Below are 20,877 nucleotides of genomic sequence, written 5' to 3' on the forward strand. Positions count from 1 at the left end.
TATAGGAAAGCTGCAAGGTTTTTGCAAGAGGTTTGATCATTTCGCTTGTGGCCAACAAAGGGCATTAAATGATGGAATGACAGTGCCAGATTGAGGTAAAATTAGCCAAAACAGAGTGGGAGTATGATGCAGCAGTGAGATGAGGTTGATATTCAGAGACTTGGTCTGTTTGGCAGGCAGCCGTTTCCAGATAAACAGGCTAAGAGGAGGGCTTGTTGCAGGCTGCTTGGTCAGCCTGGAGTCCTGTTGTTGGATGTTTGCAGGTTGGAGATAAATCAACAAACTGACCTACTTCTCAACTGTATATAGAGATTCCAAAATGGTCATTTGAGTTATGTGACCTCCACAATTATTTTATAATGGATGTTTATCTGGTGTCTGGATCTGGCTTTTGTTTTGTGCCTTATAATGTCCCAGTCATTAGCCTCTGAAAGAGCCATCATCCACACTGATGACCTTTTCTGGATAGCTATTTGTCTTGGTTGATCCTCGGACTCCGCTACAGGGAAAAGCTTATAATGTGCAAAATGTCATCCATTCCTTTCAAAAGTTTGTTTTTGAAATGGACCTTGACAGTCCCAGGTGTGAGATTCCATGAGCAACATGCAGGACAATCCATATGCTGTGGTCACTTTACAATTCCATACAAATTCCCCATCAATTCATTTTTTAAGTTTGTTGATGACACCACTGTAGTGGATCGGATTTCAAACAATGATGAGATGAAGTACAGGAAAGAGATAGAGAATCTGGTGAACTGTTGCAACGGCAATAATCTCTCCCTCCATGTCAATAAAATGAAGGAGATTGTCATCGCCTTCAGGAAGCAATAGTGGAGGACATGCCCCGTCTACATCAACGGGGATGAAATGGAAATGGTCGAGAGCTTCAAGTTTCTAGGTGTCCAGATTGCCAACAACCTTTCCAGGTCCCTCCATGCCGACGCCATAGTTAAGAAAGTCCTCTACTTTCTCAGGAGACTAAAGAAATTTGGCATGTTCGCGATGACTTTCACCAACTTTTACAGATGCACCATAGAAAGTATCCTTTCTGGTTGTATCACAGCTTTGTCCAAGACTACAAGAAACTACAAAGGGTTGTGAACGAAGCCTGGTCCATCACACAAATCAGCCTCCTATCCACTGACTCTGTCTACACTTCCCGTTGCCTGAGAAAAGCAGCCAGCATAATCAAGGATCCCACGTACACCAGACATACTCTCTTCAACCTTTTTCTGTTGGGAAAAAGATACAAAAGTCTGAGGTCATGTACCAATTGATTCAAGAACAGCTTCTTCCCTGCTGCCATCAGACTTTTGAATGGACCTACCTTATGTCAAGTTGATCTTTCTCTACACCCTATCTATAACTAACACTACATTCTGTACCCTCTCCTTTTCTTCTCTATGAACAGTATGCTTTGTCTGTATAGTGTGCAAGAAACAATATTTTTCACTGTATACTAATACATGTGACAATAATAGATCAACTCAAGGTAACTTATGTTGTCCATCTTATGGCTCAGCAAGGTTCATTTTTAAGTAAGCAAAAAAGAATAAAGTTTGATTTACAAGGTATGCATTCCACATTATATTATGCACCTGTTGCATGAAAAACATTCCAACCTCCACTTCTGGTCCTAATCCTAAATGCATGTCTCTTCTACTTTACCCAGTGGAAATCATCTCCATTTTCCTACTCAAATCTTAACCAATAATGTTTCATATCTAGTTGTTGGCCCTTTATCTTGCCTCCAATGTTTTTTCTATAATCAGGCGCCCAGTCCATTACTGTATCCTTGTGAAAGATTGCTGGACCTCCCTATACATTTTAATTAAATGACAATGGGATGTAATTTGTATTACAGTCATAACTGACCAATCTTTAATTAAAAGCATGCTGAGAGATCTGCAGAGGTCAGTAGAGCAGATAAGTACTCAGTGGGTGTCGCGCCTTTAGGAGTGCCGTCTTTCAGATGAAATGTTAATCGGAGGTTCTGCCTGCCTAGGGCTACTATCTCTGGTTGGACGTCTTCCTGGAAATTTCATCACATGATCTTCTGCCTCCAATTACTCCGACATTAAACTTATAAGTAAACACACTCTTTTCTTTAATGCCTCAATGATTGACATTCTGGGTTGCTCAGAATTGATTTTCCTTTTTAATTTCTGGAGACGTCAAGAAAATCCTGAAGGATTAGTGCCCCTAACTCTGCCTTCACACACAGGTCCCACGGCATTGTGCAAAAAATAAACTAACAGATGGTCATCAACCTGAAATGTTCACTATGTTTCTCTCTGCATAGATGCTGCCTGACCTGCTGAGTATTTCCAGTATTTTTTGTTCTATATCAGTCAAAACGAGTGCTTGACCTCACTCCAATTTAGAAGTCTTAGCTACATTTAGTGGTCATTACTTTGGGTGCCAAGTCAGCCTATTTGAAGTTGAGTCATATAAAGTATTGCTGGTGATCATGTAGAGAAAGAAACTGCAATTTGAAAGAAGGAAGGCAGAATCAGATGTGAAGGTTCTACAGTTAAATAAAGGTTCTACAGTTAAACAGGCGCATGAGGGAGGAACTGACAAAAATCGACTGGAAGCAGAGCCTAGTGGGAAAGACAGTAGAACAGCAATGGCAGGAGTTTCTGGGAGTAATTGAGGACACAGTGCAGAGGTTCATCCCAAACAAAAGAAAGGTTATCAGAGGGGGGATTAGGCAGCCATGGCTGACAAAGGAAGTCAGGGAATGCATCAAGGCAAAAGAGTAGTGGGAAGTCAGAAGATTGGGAAGGCTATAAAAACAAACAGAGGATAACAAAGAGAGAAATAAGGAAGGAGAGGATCAAATATGAAGGTAGGCTAGCCAGTAACATTAGGAATGATAGTAAAAGTTTCTTTAAATACATTAAAAACAAACGGGAGGCAAAAGTAGACATTGGGCCGCTCCAAAATGACGCTGGTAATCTAGTGATGGGAGACAAGGAAATAGCTGAGGAACTTAATAAGTACTTTGCGTCAGTCTTCACAGTAGAAGACATGAGTAATATCCCAACAATTCAGGAAAGTCAGGGGGCAGAGTTGAATATGGTTGCCATCACAAAGGAGAAAGTGCTAGAGAAACTAAAAGGTCTGAAAATTGATAAATCTCCGGGCCCAGATGGGCTACATCCTAGAGTTCTAAAGGAGATAGCTGAAGAAATAGTGGAGGCGTTAGTTATGATCTTTCAAAAGTCACTGGAGTCAGGGAAAGTCCCAGAGGATTGGAAAATCACTGTTGTAACCCCACTGTTCAAGAAGGGAACAAGAAAAAAGATGGAAAATTATAGGCCAATTAGCCTAACCTCAGTTGTTGGCAAAATTCTAGAATCCATCGTTAAGGATGAGATTTCTAAATTCTTGGAAGTGCAGGGTCGGATTAGGACAAGTCAGCATGGATTTAGTAAGGGGAGGTCGTGCCTGACAAACCTGTTAGAGTTCTTTGAAGAGATAACAAATAGGTTAGACCAAGGAGAGCCAATGGATGTTATCTATCTTGACTTCCAAAAGGCCTTTGACAAGGTGCCTCACGGGAGACTGCTGAGTAAAATAAGGGCCCATGGTATTCGAGGCAAGGTACTAACATGGATTGACGATTGGCTGTCAGACAGAAGGCAGAGAGTTGGGATAAAAGGTTCTTTCTCAGAATGGCAACCGGTGACAAGTGGTGTCCCGCAGGGTTCAGTGTTGGGGCCACAGCTGTTCTCTTTATATATTAACGATCTAGATGACGGGACTGGGGGCATTCTGGCCAAGTTTGCCGATGATACAAAGATAGGTGGAGGGGCAGGTAGTATTGAGGAGGTGGGGAGGCTGCAGAAAGATTTAGACAGTTTAGGAGAGTGGTCCAAGAAGTGGCTGATGAAATTCAACGTGGGCAAGTGCGAGGTCTTGCACTTTGGAAAAAAGAATAGAGGCATGGACTATTTTCTAAACGGTGACAAAATTCATAATGCTAAAGTGCAAAGGGACTTGGGAGTCCTAGTCCAGGATTCTCTAAAGGTAAACTTGCAGGTTGAGTCCATAATTAAGAAAGCAAATGTAATGTTGTCATTTATCTCAAGAGGCTTGGAATACAAAAGCAGGGATGTACTTCTGAGGCTTTATAAAGCACTGGTTAGGCCCCATTTGGAGTACTGTGAGCAATTTTGGGCCCCACACCTCAGGAAGGACATACTGGCACTGGAGCGGGTCCAGCGGAGATTCACACGGATGATCCCAGGAATGGTAGGCCTGACAGATGATGAACGTCTGAGGATCGTGGGATTATATTCATTGGAGTTTAGGAGGTTGAGGGGAGATCTAATAGAAACTTACAAGATAATGAACGGCTTAGATAGGATGGACGTAGGGAAGTTGTTTCCATTAGCAGGGGAGACTAGGACGCGGGGGCACAGCCTTAGAATAAAAGGGAGTCACTTTAGAACAGAGATGAGGAGAAATTTCTTCAGCCAGAGAGTGGTAGGTCTGTGGAATTCATTGCCACAGAGGGCTGTGGAGGCCGAGACGTTGAGCGTCTTCAAGACAGAAATTGATAAATTCTTGATTTCTCGAGGAATTAAGGGCTATGGGGAGAGAGCGGGTAAATGGAGTTGAAATCAACCATGATTGAATGGTGGAGTGGACTCGATGGGCCGAATGGCCTTACTTCCGCTCCTATGTCTTATGGTCTTATGGTCTTAATGATTACAAAGCGAACCAGTGCTGTCAGGTTTCCCAAGTGTACATTTTGTGTAATGGTTGCAAGCCATACATAAAACTGCCAATACTACCTAAAACCAGTGGCCCAAATGTCAGCTTAAAAACAAGTCTACCCTGCTTAGTGAGTCTTCACAATGTTACATTTAGCTGTAATTGACTGCACAAAACCCACACTTCTGAAATCTGAGCGCATTAACATGATGCTCTTGAAATATTAAAAAATCCTCAATTAGGACTTGTGATGGGTCAACTTCAAACTCACCAGCTGTTTTGGTAAAGTATCTTAATGTTGAGCCTTTTCTGTATCAGAAAATAGTTAGAACACAGTTTGGTAAACATGATGCAAGTAGCTCTGTGATGCCGAATGCCAGTTCTCAGGTGATAACAGTGGAGATAGCCAGAGGAGACAAGGTATCTCCGCACAAGAAATCACCTGAGGCCCCAGTTATGCATCTTCTAGTGTCTAGTATAGGTTGAGACCTAAGAATTGGTCAGTGGGCCATAGTCTCAGTTGGGTAATATTGCATGATTTGGAGAGAGACTTAAAATGAAAAGAAAATTACATTTCAAAATGTGTTTTTCTCCTAATTTCCAGCTTCAATATTAACTGAAATGAGTGTAAATTACCCTACATCACAGCATATAAAACAACCTGCATATAAGATGACCATGATTTTTTCGGTGCCAAAATTCAGGCTTTTGCATATATTTGGTGTATAAGTCAATCCCTCTTTCAGCTTTGGAAAGATAGAGACTGAGGGGAGACCTGATAGAGGCCTACAAAATTATGAGAGGCATAGACAGGATGGATATTCAGAGGCTTTTCCCAGGGTGGAAGTGTCAATTACAAGGGGGCACAGGTTCAAGGTGAGAGGAGGAAAGTTTAAGGAAGATGTGCAGGATAAGCTTTTCACACAGAGTGGTGGATGCCTGGAACGTGCTGCCAGAGGAAGTGGTGGAAGCAGGCACATTAGCAATATTTAAGAGGCATCTGGATGGGTACATCAATAGGGAGGGAATAGAGGGATACGGACCAAATAAGGGCAGTCGTTTTTTTTTTGTTTAATTAGGGCATTATGATTGGCATAGGCGTGGAGGGCCAAAGGGCCTGTTGCTGTGCTGTACTTTTCTTTGTTCTTTGGAAATGCTTTACGTAGATGAGCTGTTAATCGAAGGTTCTGCCTGCCTATGCTTTTTGTAGTTGGTATCAACTTTTCATCCCAGAAATGCATATTTTACAACCTTATACTGAAAGTCAGCACATGGGATCAAGCTGGCAGTATGAGCTGAATTGTAAAGAAGATGGATGAGTTTAAAACATGCCCACACAGAGCAGACTGCACATGGGGTGGTAAATGCCAAACACAAATTAATCTTCCGACAAAACAAATGAGGTATGAAGTTGGTTTTAAGCTAAAAGTCGCAATATTTGTTAACTCGTCAAATAACTGTGCTACAGCGAGGGAATTTGGTGTTTGTGAAGAACTAGTGCGGGAATGGAAGAAGGAATCTGTTCTGAAGAAGACGCTCAAAACCAAATGTGCCATGTGAACAGGGACTGACCTTATCTTGAGAAGCATGTACCAGAATATGTCTTTGAAATTAAATGAAAATCAAAGGAACTTTTCAAATGTAAAATCATGTCGAACATCAGGTTCCCTGCAGGAGATTTTGTCCTTGTCTATGGTAGCAGCTGGATGGATGAGGGTGAAGTGAAGTTGTGGATTGATAATGTGTAGAATGCAGCTTACTAGTGTGGGACAACTAACTGACCTCGTATAACGGATGAGATCAAGAGGTGCTTACGAAGAAATAACATCCGCATTGTAGTTATACCAGGGGGTCTAATGTCTGTAGTTCAGTATTTGGATGCATGCCTCAACTAACCACTCAAGGACCATGTTTGTGCCGAAGCAAAAGGGTGGATGGTTGACAGAGAAAAGCCTTCACAAAGAGTGGTGCCCTACTCGATGTTTTATGTGATTTCATCAGCAAATCATTGGGTATTACTAGTGTACCAAGTATCATCATCAGATTGCTGAAAAAAGAGACGTGTCAAAGTTTTTCATCTTGCACTCATCAGGACACCAGCACAAGAACACCAGCACAAGGAGAAAAAACAATTTATACTGTATGAGAAGACTATGGCAACCCATCTACCAATTAGAGTTCATTTTCCAACCAATCAGCATTCTCTTCTCAGGCAGTATAAATTGTTGTTTTCCCCTTCCTGCAAAGTGTTCTGGTAAGTGCAAGCTGCAAAGCTTCGGCATATCTCTTTTCTCAGCAATACTCAAGTTCTGTATGACCAAACGACTATCGTCAGATCATTCAAAAGTGTGGAATATCCAATTCAATGGATGAAGAGGAAGATGATTTGTGGTAGAGGGATGATTTTGAAAGCAATAGCATCAAATCTGAGCCACAGTGGAATCCTTATGATGATGCTATAGCCAAAATGACTCGGAATGAATATTTTGCATTAGATGCCAAAGACAATGAATTTACCAGTTTTAAAATGGCATGATTGTGGTTAAAAGTATCTTGTTATCATCCTGGACCAGGCCCCTGTGTTTTTGGTAGAAATCACTTCGGGACCAGTAACTTTGTTTGAAGTAAATCATGTTTGAGATCCGAGGTATTTGCTAATAGAATAAAGCCACAAGATTCCTCAGCTTTTTTAACAAATAAAATAAACTTTACAAGGTCAGAAATATAAGATAATTTACAATATCTATATTATACTCTAACTTTCAGAATTAACATGGGGTTCAGGCAAACTGTGGTTGAAAACCACACTGCACAATAAATGGCAGATGTGACCAGGACAGATCCACGGATTTCTCAGAACCCACCCAGACGTCAGCAAACAATGTAAGTCAACTATCTCACTGAAACTCTGTCTCCCTTATGAGGAAATACAAGTCTTCTCTCTTCCCTGTCGAAGATTTCACTTCAGAATTCCATCTAAACGTTGCTCCATCTTGGACCACCTTAATGACTGCTCATCTTGCAGGACTTCAGTCTCATCTCCCAAGACTACATTCCCCTGAATTCCCGAGTCTGTACTCCAATTCACAACGACAACTTCAGTTTTTCAGCCATGCCAAGCAGAACATTACTGCTCTAAATGATTACCATTCCCCTAGTAACTTGCCGCATGGAGTCACCAACCCTCTGTGGCCTTCTCAGATTTCCAGGGCTTCTCCCAAGCTTCCACTACTTGAAGCCTGCCTACCACACTGCTTGTATGGCTTGGAGCCTCATTCTTTGCTCATCTTCTCGATGGTTCCAACAGGTGATCTCCTCCTCCTGGTTACTCCTTCCCCGGTTCTCTCTGTCTCTCTCTGGGACCTCTCGCTGTCACCTGTCCTGGGGCTCATGTTGATTCTGGCACTCCACTCGTGATCTGATTTTCACATCGTTTTTTTCTTCACGCAGACGCACTGGGCACTTGTCCCTGACTTGAAGAACTCCCAAAAAAGCTAGATTGCGCATGCAGTCTGATCAGTCCTGAAATTCCTGAGGCATGCTGGGATTTGTAATTCCTGGCCTCAGGTCCAGAATCAGGTAAGTCTGGGTTCCTAACAGTCTTTGTACAAATAATTCATTCAATGAACCATGCCACATTAATATATGAATTACTGGTGTTTCTTTTACATTTTAATGTGGTGACCACCCACATCAGCGGTTCACATTTTATACTTGGCGTATACCGTTTTTCGAAGGATTTTTGAAGGCTCCAAAGGTTGACTTGTATGTTGTGATCTATGGCACACGTAACCTATCTTTGAGAATTCAATATTTACAGTTAGCATGCAAATGTCTTTATTTATCCAAATAGTAGATCATTTAGTTTAGTAATACAAAATAATTGTTCTACATTTTATACCAGAAGTAGATCAAAATGCGAATGAATATGACTTTCAGAACTCCTTTAGTTCTGAAGGTAACAACTGCTTTTAGCTTCAGTTGCGTTTTTTGAGAGATTACATCTGTTCTCATGGCCCTCTTGTGATTGTTCCCACACATTCATTCTCTGTTACCAGCAGCAAGGAGCGTAGGGGTTGATGAGGCAGAATGCGAGCTATAGTATAAGGTCATTTATTGATTGATCTCAGTGAGAAGGAGGAATACACTATATAATGAGGATTTTTTTCTTTTTTTTTACAAACTTAGCTGAATGACAAATGGATTGTACAGTTGAGGGGGTGTGCTAACTGAATTTCATTAAAGAAAAGACATTTACACAGTGATCAACTGGGAAGAAAATGACTCCAGTCACAGTAGAACTGATCTGACTGTATTTTGTGAGAGGAAAAATACTGTAGGGAGACATGAAAGGAATTAATCAGCATGCGGTTACAAGTGGAAAAGCTTGCAGCACTCCAAGCTGAAAGGCTGTAGCCACCAGTTGGTCTACCTGGAAAGCTTGCCGAGCGACTACAGTTAAGGTCAGGAGGGTTTGGTCTTTGTCTTCCTGTTGAGGATATAAAACGCATTGCCACGTCTTCAAATGTTTTCAAACAAAATAATTCATTACATTCTTAAAGAGGTAGCAATTAATATCAAACATTGATTTTGTGGAAACCATGGTGATTTAATTTTAATTTGATCAAGCTATATTTTCTTTACCCACATTTGAAGGATGTATGGCATGAAAGAAAGTAAATATTTGCATTCACAGAACACCTTTCACTTTAAGACCTTTCCATATGCTTCACAGCTGATGAAGTTCTTTGGAGTTTGATCACTCTTCTAAGAGGGAAATGCAGCAGATTTTTGCTGAGCAAAGTCCCATGACCAACATCAACCGTAGCTAACTAAGAAAGTTAAGGGTGGGATCAAATTGAAAGAAAAATTATACAATGCTGCAGAATAGTGGTAGATTGATAACATTTCAGAAACCAGCAAAGGATGACTAAAAGTAAGTAAAGAGGGAGAAATTGAAATGAGGGTAAACTAGCAAAAAATAAAAAACCAACAGTAACAGTTTCAGAAGTATATAAAAAGGAAGAGAGTAGCTAAAATGAGCATGGGTCCCTTAGCGGCTGAGACTGAAAAATAATAATGGGAAGAAAGGAAATAGAGAGGCTTTGAACAAATATTTTTTGTGTGTTCATGGTAAATGACACAAAAACTATCCTAATAATAGTAGAAAAGTATTATGGGAAGAATTTAAAACAGTTATGATCTGCAGAAAAGAAGTGTTAGTAAAACTAATGGGACTAAAGGCTGACAAGTTCCTGGACTTGATGGCCTGCATTCTAGCATCTTAGAAGAACTGGCCACAGAAATAGTGGATGCACTGGTTATAATCTTCCATAATTCCCTAAATTTTGGAAAGGTCCCAGTATACTGGGAAACCAAAAAAATGTAACAATAATGGAGGACAACAGCAGACCAGTTAGTCTAATATCTGTTATTGGGAAAATGCTGCAGTCCATTATTGCGGAAGTGGTAGCAGGACATTGAGAAAATCATAACCCAATCAGGCAAAGTCAACATGGTTTTATGAAAGGGAAATCATGTTTGACAAATTTATCAGAGCTCAGTAATGAGGGTAATGTATTAGCATGGATAGAGGATTGGCTAATTGACAGAAATCAGAGTCGAAATAAATGGGTCATTTTCAGGTTGGCAAACTAACTGATGGAGTGCCACATGGATCAGTGCTGGGGTCTCAGCTACTTATGACCTAAATCATTGACTTGGTTGGAGTGACTGTATTATAGGCAAATTTGCTGCTGATACAATGATTGATCGGAAAACAAATTTTGAGGAGGATACAAAGGGATATAATTAGGTATATAAAGAGTCTATTGGTAATAGAGAACTTGCATATTGCTGAGAAAAGAGACATGCTGTTAAAACTTTTCCAGACAAGACAGATATGCAAGAATCTCAATTGTAAAGAGAACAATAGTATATACTGTATAAGAAGAGAGTGCTGATTAGTTGACAAGTGGACTCTCATTAGTGGAAGTTTTACCATAGAGGATGCACTAGAGAAAAGGTAACTGCCAAGTTTTTGTTTAAATTCAAACCAGGCAGATTGACTCTGATAAAGGCATTGCCATGGGGAGTGACCCCTCCCCAAGCTTTCGTTTAGCTGAAAAATGTGCAATGCATGGACATGCTCTTTCTCTGTGTGTGAATATATATAGCTTCTGTAAGTGAACCACACTGTGGGCCCAACTGATAATTTGGTTGTCCGTGTAATTCTTAGCATAATCGAGATTATTTAGCAAGTGCTGTCCGATCACAGAATTACATCCAATGTTGGACACTATATTTTGGGTTTTGCAAGTATGGGCTGGTTGGATATGTACAGTACTTTGCCTGTTGTGAACAGCCGATGGGGTGTGCTTTTTGATACAATCTGCCAGTTGTGGGACGTACGGGCTACATATTTGACATCACACTGATGCTGAAATTCAAATAGCACATTACTCATTTGTGTGACAGGCAGAATGTCTTTTTGACTTGTCACATGTTGCACAAATTCTTGAGATTGCTTACCCTTCCGGGTAATCTGAAGTAGACAGGGCACCTTTCTGGACCGAAAGCGGTGGTATTAGGCTTATAGTTTGCGCAACAGTGAGCAATGATCTGATCAGGGTAGCCATTATGCTGCAGGATGGCTTTGATTTGCCCTATTTCAGCATCAAGCTTGCACAGTCAGCAAATGTCTTGAGCCCTATTTACAAGTCACCAATAAAGCGAATGTTATAGTGCATGGAACTATAGGAATCGCAACATGAATATGGACCAATGAAGGTATGTTTGTGGTAGACTGTAGGAGAGAACCCATTGGCAGATTTCTCAATGAGCAAATCAAGGAAAGGGAGCTCATTTGACTGCTCCACTTCAGAGGTGAATTTGAGCGCTGGATGGAGCCCATTAAGGTTTGTAAGTAAATTCTTATATGCAGCTGCAGATTCAAATATAGCAAATGTCTCCTCAATGGATTGGAAATATCCAAGGTGTTGAAGGTTAGATGTAATTCCATCAAAACTCTTTTCGTGGAAACTGACAAAGATGTTTGCGAGAGCTGGGCATAGCAGGGATCCCATGGCAACACCATTTATTTGGACATGTATGGAGTTTTTAGTACTGAACTCAGCTTCACAAGTTGCTGAGTTCATAAGTTCAGTGAATATAGATTCAGACATTGGCGGTGCATCTAGATTGCCATGATATAATGACACAAATGTCTGGTAGCGCTGCGAGGTCACAAGGCCAACCCAGACGTACATATGTCTAAAGCCAAAAAAGGGACTAGAATAGTCATCCTTAACAAGTTGACTATATCAATAAAATGCACACCATTCTTTCTGACGAACAAACTAATGGATTTCTGAACTCTCAGCCAAGCCGCATTATTTATTCATGGCAAGAGCTGAGAATCCATTAACATCCTAAAATGGAGCTTGCTTGTCAGCGTTGGCTCTCTGATCTCTGCTGTCGTGCTGTCAAAGTCCCATTGTCAATTGCACAATGTTTATTTACACACGATTAATTGGTTTCAAGAGCTTCTAGTTTTAGCTGATGGAATTTTAAAGATGATTGACATTTTTATTGCCCTGCAGTAAAATAACTTTTTTATACATAGTGGAAAGTTCTGAATGAATTACTTTTTAAAGCTTTTTTATACATCCTATTGTCACTGTTGGGTTCATTAGTTCTACAAAGTGTACAGTGGGTTAGTGGGCATGGAAGTGCCACAACTTAGCATTGGGGACATGAGACGTCGTGAGCCCTGGGTGGGGGCATACCTTAGCATGGGGCTTGAGGGGCCATGTGAGGGGTTGGATGGGGGACATAAGGTAGCATGGAAGTGCCACAGGTTGGTGGGTGGGGGGGGATCAGGCATATGGGGAGTATGTGGGTGGTTGAGGGGTGCAAGGAATGAGAAGGTGGGGGGGGGAGGGGGCACTTTCTGTTTTATTTCAATCAGGACAAAGTCCCATTGCAATAAGATGAGCAATAAGAACAGCCCGCCTCAGCACCTGGCAGCTCCTGTGGTTGCCTCCAAACTTTTTCCTGCAATGGCTGGTCCGACTGCAGATTTTAAGAGCAAAATTTAACGAACAAGACTAGCATTTTAAAATCCCTCACTTACCAAACTCCAAGCTTACATTCAGTTCCTTGCTGCTCTGGTATGTACGATGGTGCCATTTCTTTAGCCCTGCTTCTGGCCATTACCTCAGTGGCGGCCACTCCAATCATGACAAGCATCACCTCCTCCATGAGGGTGATGGCATACAGCTGTACCTGACAACCTATGCACTCTTTTCTAGATTTCCCCATTAAAAGGAAACATTCAGCACCTACACTGTCAAACCCCTCCAAAATCTTATATGTTCCAATAAAATCACCTCTCATTGCACAAAGATTTGCAGGTTAGGTGGATTGGCCATGCTAAGTTGCCCCTTAGTATCCAAGGATGTGTAGGTTAGGTGGATTAGCCATGGTAAATGCATGCGGTTACAGGGACAAGAAGGTGGGGTTGGCCTGGGTGGGATGCTCTTTTGGAAAGTCGGTGTAGACTCAATGGGCTCCTTCTGCACTGTAGGGATTCTGAGGTTCTATTTCTCCATCAAAGGGAAACGTTCAGCATCTACCCTGTCAAGTCCCTCCAAAATCTTATATATTCCAATAAGACCACCTCTCATTCTTTTAAACTCCAATGAGTTTAGGCCAACTGCTGAAATTTTCCTCATAAAACAGCCCTTTCATCCAAGGAATCAACCTAAAGAACATTCTCAGAATAGCTTCTAATGGAAGTATGTCTCTCCTTAAGTAAGGAGACCAAAATTGTAGTCAGTTCTCCAGGTGTATTCTCATAAGAACATAAGAAATAGGAGCAGGAGTAGGCCATCTAGCCCCTCGAGCCTGCCCCGCCATTCAATAGGATCATGGCTGATCTGATAGTGGTTTAGTTCCACTTACTCGCCCGCTCCCCATAACCCTTAATTCCCTTATTGATCAGAAATCTATCTACCTGTGACTTAAACATATTTAACGAGGTAGCCTCCACTGCTTCAATGGGCAGAGAATTCCAGAGATTCACTACCCTCTGAGAGAAGAAGTTCCTCCTCAACTCTGTCCTAAACTGACTCCCCCTTATTTTGAGGCTGTGTCCTCTAGTTCTTGTTTCCTTTCTAAGTGGAAAGAATCTCTCTGCCTCTACCCTATCCAGCCCCTTCATTATCTTATATGTCTCTATAAGATCTCCCCTCAGCCTTCTAAACTCCAACGAGTACAGGCCCAATCTACACAATCTCCCCTCATAAGCTAACCCCCTCATCTCCGGTATCAACCTGGTGAACCTTCTCTGTACTCCCTCCAAGGCCAATACATCCTTCCGCAAATAAGGGGACCAAAATTGCACACACTACTCAAGTTGCGGCCTCACCAGTACCTTGTACAATTGCAGCAAGACCTCCCTGCTTTTGTACTCCATCCCCTTCGCGATAAAGGCCAACATTCCATTTGCCTTCTTGATCACCTGCTGCACCTGCAAACTGAGTTTTTGCGATTCATGCACAAGGACCCCCAGGTCCCTCTGCACAGTAGCATGTTGTAATTTTTCACCATTTAAATAATAGTCCATTTTACTATTATTCCTTCCAAAGTGGATAACCTCACACTTGTCAACGTTATACTCCATCTGCCAGATCCTCGCCCACTCACTTAGCCTATCCAAATCTCTCTGCAGACTTTCCGCATCCTCCACGCAATTCGCTTTCCCACTCATCTTTGTATCATCCGCAAACTTTGTTACCCTACACTCGGTCCCCTCCTCCAGATCGTCTATGTATATGGTAAACAGTTGAGGCCCCAGCACCGATCCCTGCGGCACGCCACTAGTCACCAGCAGCCAACCAGAAAAGCACCCATTTATTCCAACTCTCTGCTTGCTGTTAGCCAATCCTCAATCCACGCTAACACTTTACCCCCAACTCCGTGTACCCTAATCTTCTGCAGCAACCTTTTGTGAGGCACCTTATCGAACGCCTTCTAGAAATCCAAAAACACCACATCCACCGGTTCCCCTCTGTCAACCGCACTCGTTACATCTTCATAAAAATCCAGTAAATTCGTCAAACACGACTTTCCCTTCATGAATCCATGCTGCGTCTGCTTGATTGAACCATTTTTTTCCAGGTGTCCTGCTATTTCTTCTTTAATGATGGATTCCAGCAATTTCCCAACTACGGACGTTAAGCTAACCGGCCTGTAGTTACCCGCCTTTTGTCCACCTCCTTTTTTAAACAGTGGCGTCACATTAGCTGTTTTCCAATCAGCCGGCACTTCCCCAGAGTCCAGCGAATTTTGATAAATTACAACCAACGCATCTGCTATTACTTCTGCCATTTCTTTCAGTACCCTGGGATGCATTCCATCTGGGCCCGGGGACTTGTCTACCTTTAGTCCCATTAGCCTACCAAGCACTACCTCATTAGTAATAGTAATTGTTTTAATCATCAATGCCCTTTACAGTTGTAGCAAGACTTACCTACTTTTATATTCCATCCCTCTTGTAATAAAGCTAACATTCCATTTAGTTTCCTAATTACTAGCTGTAGCTGCCAGTCCCATGCCCACTCGCCTTCTATGCGCTATGGACAAATCCAATAAGCCAGATAATAACAACGATAAATCTTGAAATACTTACGAAAATATCAGAAATCTGCTTTGGAAAAAACTGCTGTTCTTACAACCTTATAAAAGTATCAACCAAACACTGCCATTCATAGTTTCATAGACAGAAGCTTTACCCCACTTCATACTTCTTAATCTTGTCCAAAAGATAGATTTTTTAAAAAACTTCTCATAAGCTCATAAAGATGTCAATAAATCAAAGTTCAAACATCCAACAAGCTGCCCAAACGTACTCCTCATGAGCTAATCCATTAGTGATTCTTGGAGCCCAGCCAATCATTCATAATGAGGACAATGGGCAAGTGAAGCATCAATTTTTCCAGATGGCCTCATTCTGAATGCTTGAATGAGCTCCAAGATAAGCCCCGTGGGCTTGGAGGTAGCATGGAAGGGGCATTGGTGAGATCTTTTAAACATACTTTTCAAAAGGTTCCCGAATCCAAACTACGCTTCATGACTCTTCTGAGGGACCGTGAACCATGAACGATGCTTGCCTGACTTCCCGAAAATGGTTGAGGGGTATGAGATGCCAACACCTGCAAAGGAACCGGCCAGGTCTGGAGTGCAATGTGCAGACTTGTTTCCCACACCTTTATCCCATGACAGCAAAAATTGCCAGTGCTGGGAATGGGAGCGAGAATCCCGAATCCCCCCTCCAGTTTTTAAAAGATCTCCGTACTCTGCCCAACTCTGTCGAAATCTAACCCTTTATCTTTCCCAGCTTTGTCAATGGTTACTAATTGCTGTAAGCAAAAGGCTCTATTTGCTACCAGGAGCTTACCCGAACCTGCAGCTTCACAAATTTTATTCCGATTAGTAAATGACTATATGTTTTTATATAGTGTGAAAGTTTGCTCAGTTTTTCATACACTGTTGAATATAACTGAGTTAAGTGCACTTAAAAAAATACATTCTGTTGAAGGTAGTGTGGGGTCAGGAATTTTTTACTGGAAAAGAAAAAACATTCCTGAGAACACAAGGTCTTGGCTTTGTTTGTGCTTTCAATTTGTAATCAAGCACTGTGTTACAAGTACTGTTTCACAGTTTCTCGACTGTTGGTGAGACAGCTGATATTGTGGGTTAAGGTTTAAATTATCAGGATAATCGGTCTCTCTCAGCAGGCCTGTAACTGCAGGGTTCCAGCCAAAGGATCTATTGTTGTCTTCCGACCCTTTCATGATTAGACTAAATTTTAAACATATAACTGACTGAAAGGAACTGAGTGAACAACATTTTTCCTGACTAATGAAATGCTTAGCTTTTGACTTCAGAAATAATGAAAGGTGATAATTTGTCATGTGGATGCTCTTCATGTACCTGACCAGAGATGTGTTTCTGGTTCTGGAACACTGCTTGTTTTTTTTTTTCAAGCTCAGTCTCTTCATTGTTTCAACACCCTGTCTGGTAGAGGCGTTGAGCGTAAGAAAACTAATGTTTTGTGTCACATAGAGAAAGCAAATGCTCCATTTTTGAACGGGAGGGTACTGAGTCGACTTGTGGCTTCTTTTGTAAGGGGGAAGGAGTAAAACAGCTCAGGGTTGCCTCACCTGGGTAATATCTCTTGTCTCCTAATGGTTTGAGGAGGCCATTGGTAGAGGCCTGAGCACTGGGTTGTTTACTCTTTTTTGACAGTGGATTCAAAATTCCAGGTAGATTGATTTGAATGGGGGTTTGAATGTATCAGCTGCAAGATCTGTATCCATCTCTCCTGTAGGCCCCTGTTTGAATCCCTCTCATCAGTTTTCTGCCCTTCTCAAAGCAATTAAATGATTCTAGCCAAAATCACAAATTACATACTTTGTGGCTGTGATTGAGGAGAGAATGGAGCAATCCTTTTTAAGCATGAGTGGGTTGATGTCACAGGGCATTGCGAGGATTCCCCGTTCGCCCATGTAACTACTTTATGCAACTCCATGGGACATCAAACACAGCAATCAAATGAGATCTTGACTGGCCATGCACACTCTGGATGCCAAAATGTCTGCTGCCTTAATAGGATGACCAAGACCTTAGCCTTGGCCTGACAGTGCTGCACTGATCTGCACCAAAGTACTATCCAATAGAGTGGGTAATAGTGAAGTCTGGCTGTCCTATGAGAGATGATGGTGAAAGGGAATATGGAAGTGAAAGTTGTTGCCTGTTGGCCCCCCACCACACCATAGTCAAAACTCGACATGTTGTCTTGTGTCCTGACGGATAACTCTACCCATGCACAGGTGCAGGTCAAGCAGCCTTTAGATCCAACACCCCACACTCATTGATCAAAATTATCTTAGCAGTCAGAAGAAGGATCTAAGCAGCCTCCTTTGTTGAAGCCACAGGGGTTGCTGCATTATGTGCAGCAGCAAGAGTAAGAGTAAAGCATTGAAGTTGCATAAGGTAGGCAGATGGGTGTATAGGAAAGGTTGTATTGCAAAATTTCAAGTCTTCAATAGTTTGCACCCACTTTATCATCTTGCCCACACTTAGTTCATGAATGGCAAGTTGCCTTTTTAGCTAAGTTGATGATAAAAGGAAAGATGTGAATTTACAGAGATCAATAGGGGGATGTGCAAAGTGTGACCAGTTGTTTGCAGGAGTGTTTTATGTCAGTGGCTTAGGACAGTGGAGGAAGTGTGGCCATTCGATGTGGTTCTTTCATCACCCCAGTATTGCAACCAAAGTGGAGTGTAAATCATTGCTGGTCCTGGTAAAAAAGCCATCAGTCACCTGCCTTAAGTATTTGTGAGCTGCGACTGGGAGATTCTGGTTATGCCTTTGGCAGAGTCCTGGAAGGATCCAAAAAGGTCGAGTACAGTGGTCACTTTGATAACCATTGGTAACACATGGCCATCAGGTTCAGCTGGGAGTAGTTACCTTATGAGAGATTGGGAAGGTTAGGCTTGTATCTGCTGGAGTTTAGAAGAGTAAGAGGTGACTTGATTGAAACATAAGATCCTGTGGGGTCTTGACAGGGTCAAGGTGAGGAGGATGTTTCCTCTTGTGGGAGAATTTAGAACTAGGGGTCACTGTTTAAAATAAGGGGTCGCCCATTTAAGGCAGAGATGAGAAGAAATATTTTTCTCTGAGGGTAGTGAGTCTTTGGAATTCCCTTCCTCAAAAGGCAGTGGATGCAGAGTCTTTGAACGTTTCCAAGGCAGAGGTGGATAGATTCTTGATAAATAGGGGTGAAAGATTACCAGGGGTAGGCAGAAGGTTAAAGTTTTTATTTATTAGTCTCACAAGTAGGCTTACCATAACACTGCAATGAAGTTACTGTGAAAATCCCATTGTCGCCACACTCCAGCGCTTGTTCGGGAACACTGAGGGAGAATTTAGCTTGGCCAATTCACCTAACCAGCACTTCTTTCACACTGTGGGAGGAAACCGGAGCACCTGGAGGAAACCCATGCAGACACGGGGAGAACGTGCAAACTCCACACAGACAGTGACCCAAGCTGGGAATTGAACCCGGGTCCCTGGCGATGTGAGGCAGGAGTACTAACCACTGTGCTACCGTGCCGCCCAAAGCCATGATCTTTTGGATGGCGGAGTAGGCTCAAAGGGCCAAGTGGCCTACTCCTGTCCTCGTTCATATGTTCGTAGGTCTTTAGGGGACTGCAGACACAACCTGAGCCCCTCCAGCACAATTGTTCTGATTTTGTCAACAGAAACAAAATCTGTGTTGCAGGTAGTGCCTCCTGTGAACTCCCCTCTCTGCTGTCCAGCTCAACAGCAGGTTGCTGCTACTGCTGGTCCCTCTCTGTCTTCAGCTGTGGGTCTGTCAACAGTCAGCTGTTGGAATAAAAGCAGAACATTTTGGAAATGCTCTACAGATCTGGCAGCATGTGTGCAGAAAGAAACTGAGGCTGCTACCTGGGCTGCTTTTGTGTTTTACCATATTGCTCCTTTCCGAGGTGAAATCTGAGGCAATCGAGGCACCACCCATCCAGAATTGGTTCAATAAAAGTGTAGAAAGTAAACTCAGCAAAAGAGCTGTAAAAAAAACCCTTTGTTGCTGATAAGCAAGAAGGCAGCTGGGAGAATGGACTATTTACTGCAATATTTCCTTGGCCAGAATTTCACACTCCTCTGCCAGCAGATATTTAGACAGGGTTGTGCGAAATTGAATTAACGAGATTCTCTCTGGGTTCTTGCCCACCTTGACTAGGAACCAATTTCACCACGAGGTGGGCAAGGCTTTAGACAGGAAACCTGCCCTTGCACCAGTTGAAGCCTTTAAGTGGCCAATTACTGGACCATGCCTTCCCCCAGCCTTTCCCCCAGCACCCTGAATGCCCCCTTTGTACAGTTTCTGTCTTTGCAGGAACTGGAGAGCTGCCAGCCAATCAGATTGGCTAGCAGCTCTCTAGGGCTAGGACTTCCGAGTGAGGGTGGGGGTCCCACCTGAAGCCAATGAATACTCATTTAAGCGTGAAATAGCTGAGGGACACTCAGAGTCGGTGGGGGTATGTTCTCTGCTGACTCTTCAGATGGCAGGAAGGGAAACACCATCATCTGAAAAATTCAGACCCATGAGTTCTAATCCGCCCTCTTAATCAGCATTTGTGTTCTTGCCTTGCTTTCAATGCTGAGTTTCAGGAAACCTGGGAAACCCATGGATTCTCCAAAGGAGCATTTATCTTGTGTTAATTGGCATTCTGACTTTCCAGAAAAGATTGCACAGGAGCCTAATGCATTTATGTAGATGTCAATGGGTTAGAGTCTATTCCTAACACCTTTATGTTCTTGCTGGATTTAACCCTCACCCACACCCAAACTCTCTCATTCCTCCCAGTTACAATTTCCTCTATAGTTTCCTGGTCCTCCCATGGTTAAAGTTTAAAATTATCATTTTTGTCCACAAATACTTCTGTGGCTTTGTTTCTCCCGGGGTGCAGAGTGTTGGATCAGGTGGGAAAAGCTGTGTGAACCTCATCAGCTTCACAGACATCTTTTCCCGCCTAACTTAACAGCACTCTGCAGTTTCTGAGAGCTGGCGAGGATCACACAGCCAGCTGAGGGAGGGGGGGAGGTGAGGGGAAAAGGGGGAGGGGGAAAGGGGGGTAGGCGGCGGCACCTAAACACACTGGCAAGGCCGGAATTCTGAGATCGGGGTGCCTTTTGTAAAAGGTGCCCCAATCTCAAAATTAAATTGAAATCCCACACTCCACGGACATAGGATACCCTCAGCATCGTGGGACATCCCCCTGCATCAGGGTAACTCCCCCACTCCAACACCATAATGGTTGAGACAGCCCCCCTGCTCACCATGCAAGCGTTGGGGTGACCTGACCCCTTCCTCTCACAGCATCAGGGTCCCCCCACCCCCCCTCACCACTGACACCACAGCCCCTCCTCATTATCAGCACCACTCCCACCCTCCTTTTTCACAACTCCGAACCAACCCACCCCCCACAAGTGTCAGGGTGAGCACCTCACTCCACTCCTTTAAGACTTTTAAAACAAACCTCTGACCAAGTCTTTGGTT

At 42.7% G+C, this 20,877-nt stretch overlaps 1 protein-coding gene across 2 annotated transcripts in view; it reads left to right on the forward strand.

Moving 5' to 3' along the window:
- The window catches only part of zbtb7c (zinc finger and BTB domain containing 7C), a 102,671-nt gene that overhangs the window by 58,366 nt on the left and 23,428 nt on the right, over positions 1-20,877 (forward strand). The window contains exons 3-4 of one of the 2 annotated variants that reach the window (XM_078222576.1): positions 7,494-7,610; positions 8,178-8,306. The exons of the other annotated variant lie outside the window; for it this stretch is intronic. Of the exons in view, the coding sequence (XP_078078702.1) occupies positions 8,266-8,306 (41 nt within the window). The 5' untranslated portion in view covers positions 7,494-7,610; positions 8,178-8,265. The remainder of the gene's footprint in view (positions 1-7,493; positions 7,611-8,177; positions 8,307-20,877) is intronic. 2 annotated transcript variants of the gene reach the window in all.

The sequence above is a fragment of the Mustelus asterias genome, chromosome 1 (genome assembly GCF_964213995.1).
Source record: "Mustelus asterias chromosome 1, sMusAst1.hap1.1, whole genome shotgun sequence".
Taxonomy (NCBI): domain Eukaryota; kingdom Metazoa; phylum Chordata; class Chondrichthyes; order Carcharhiniformes; family Triakidae; genus Mustelus; species Mustelus asterias.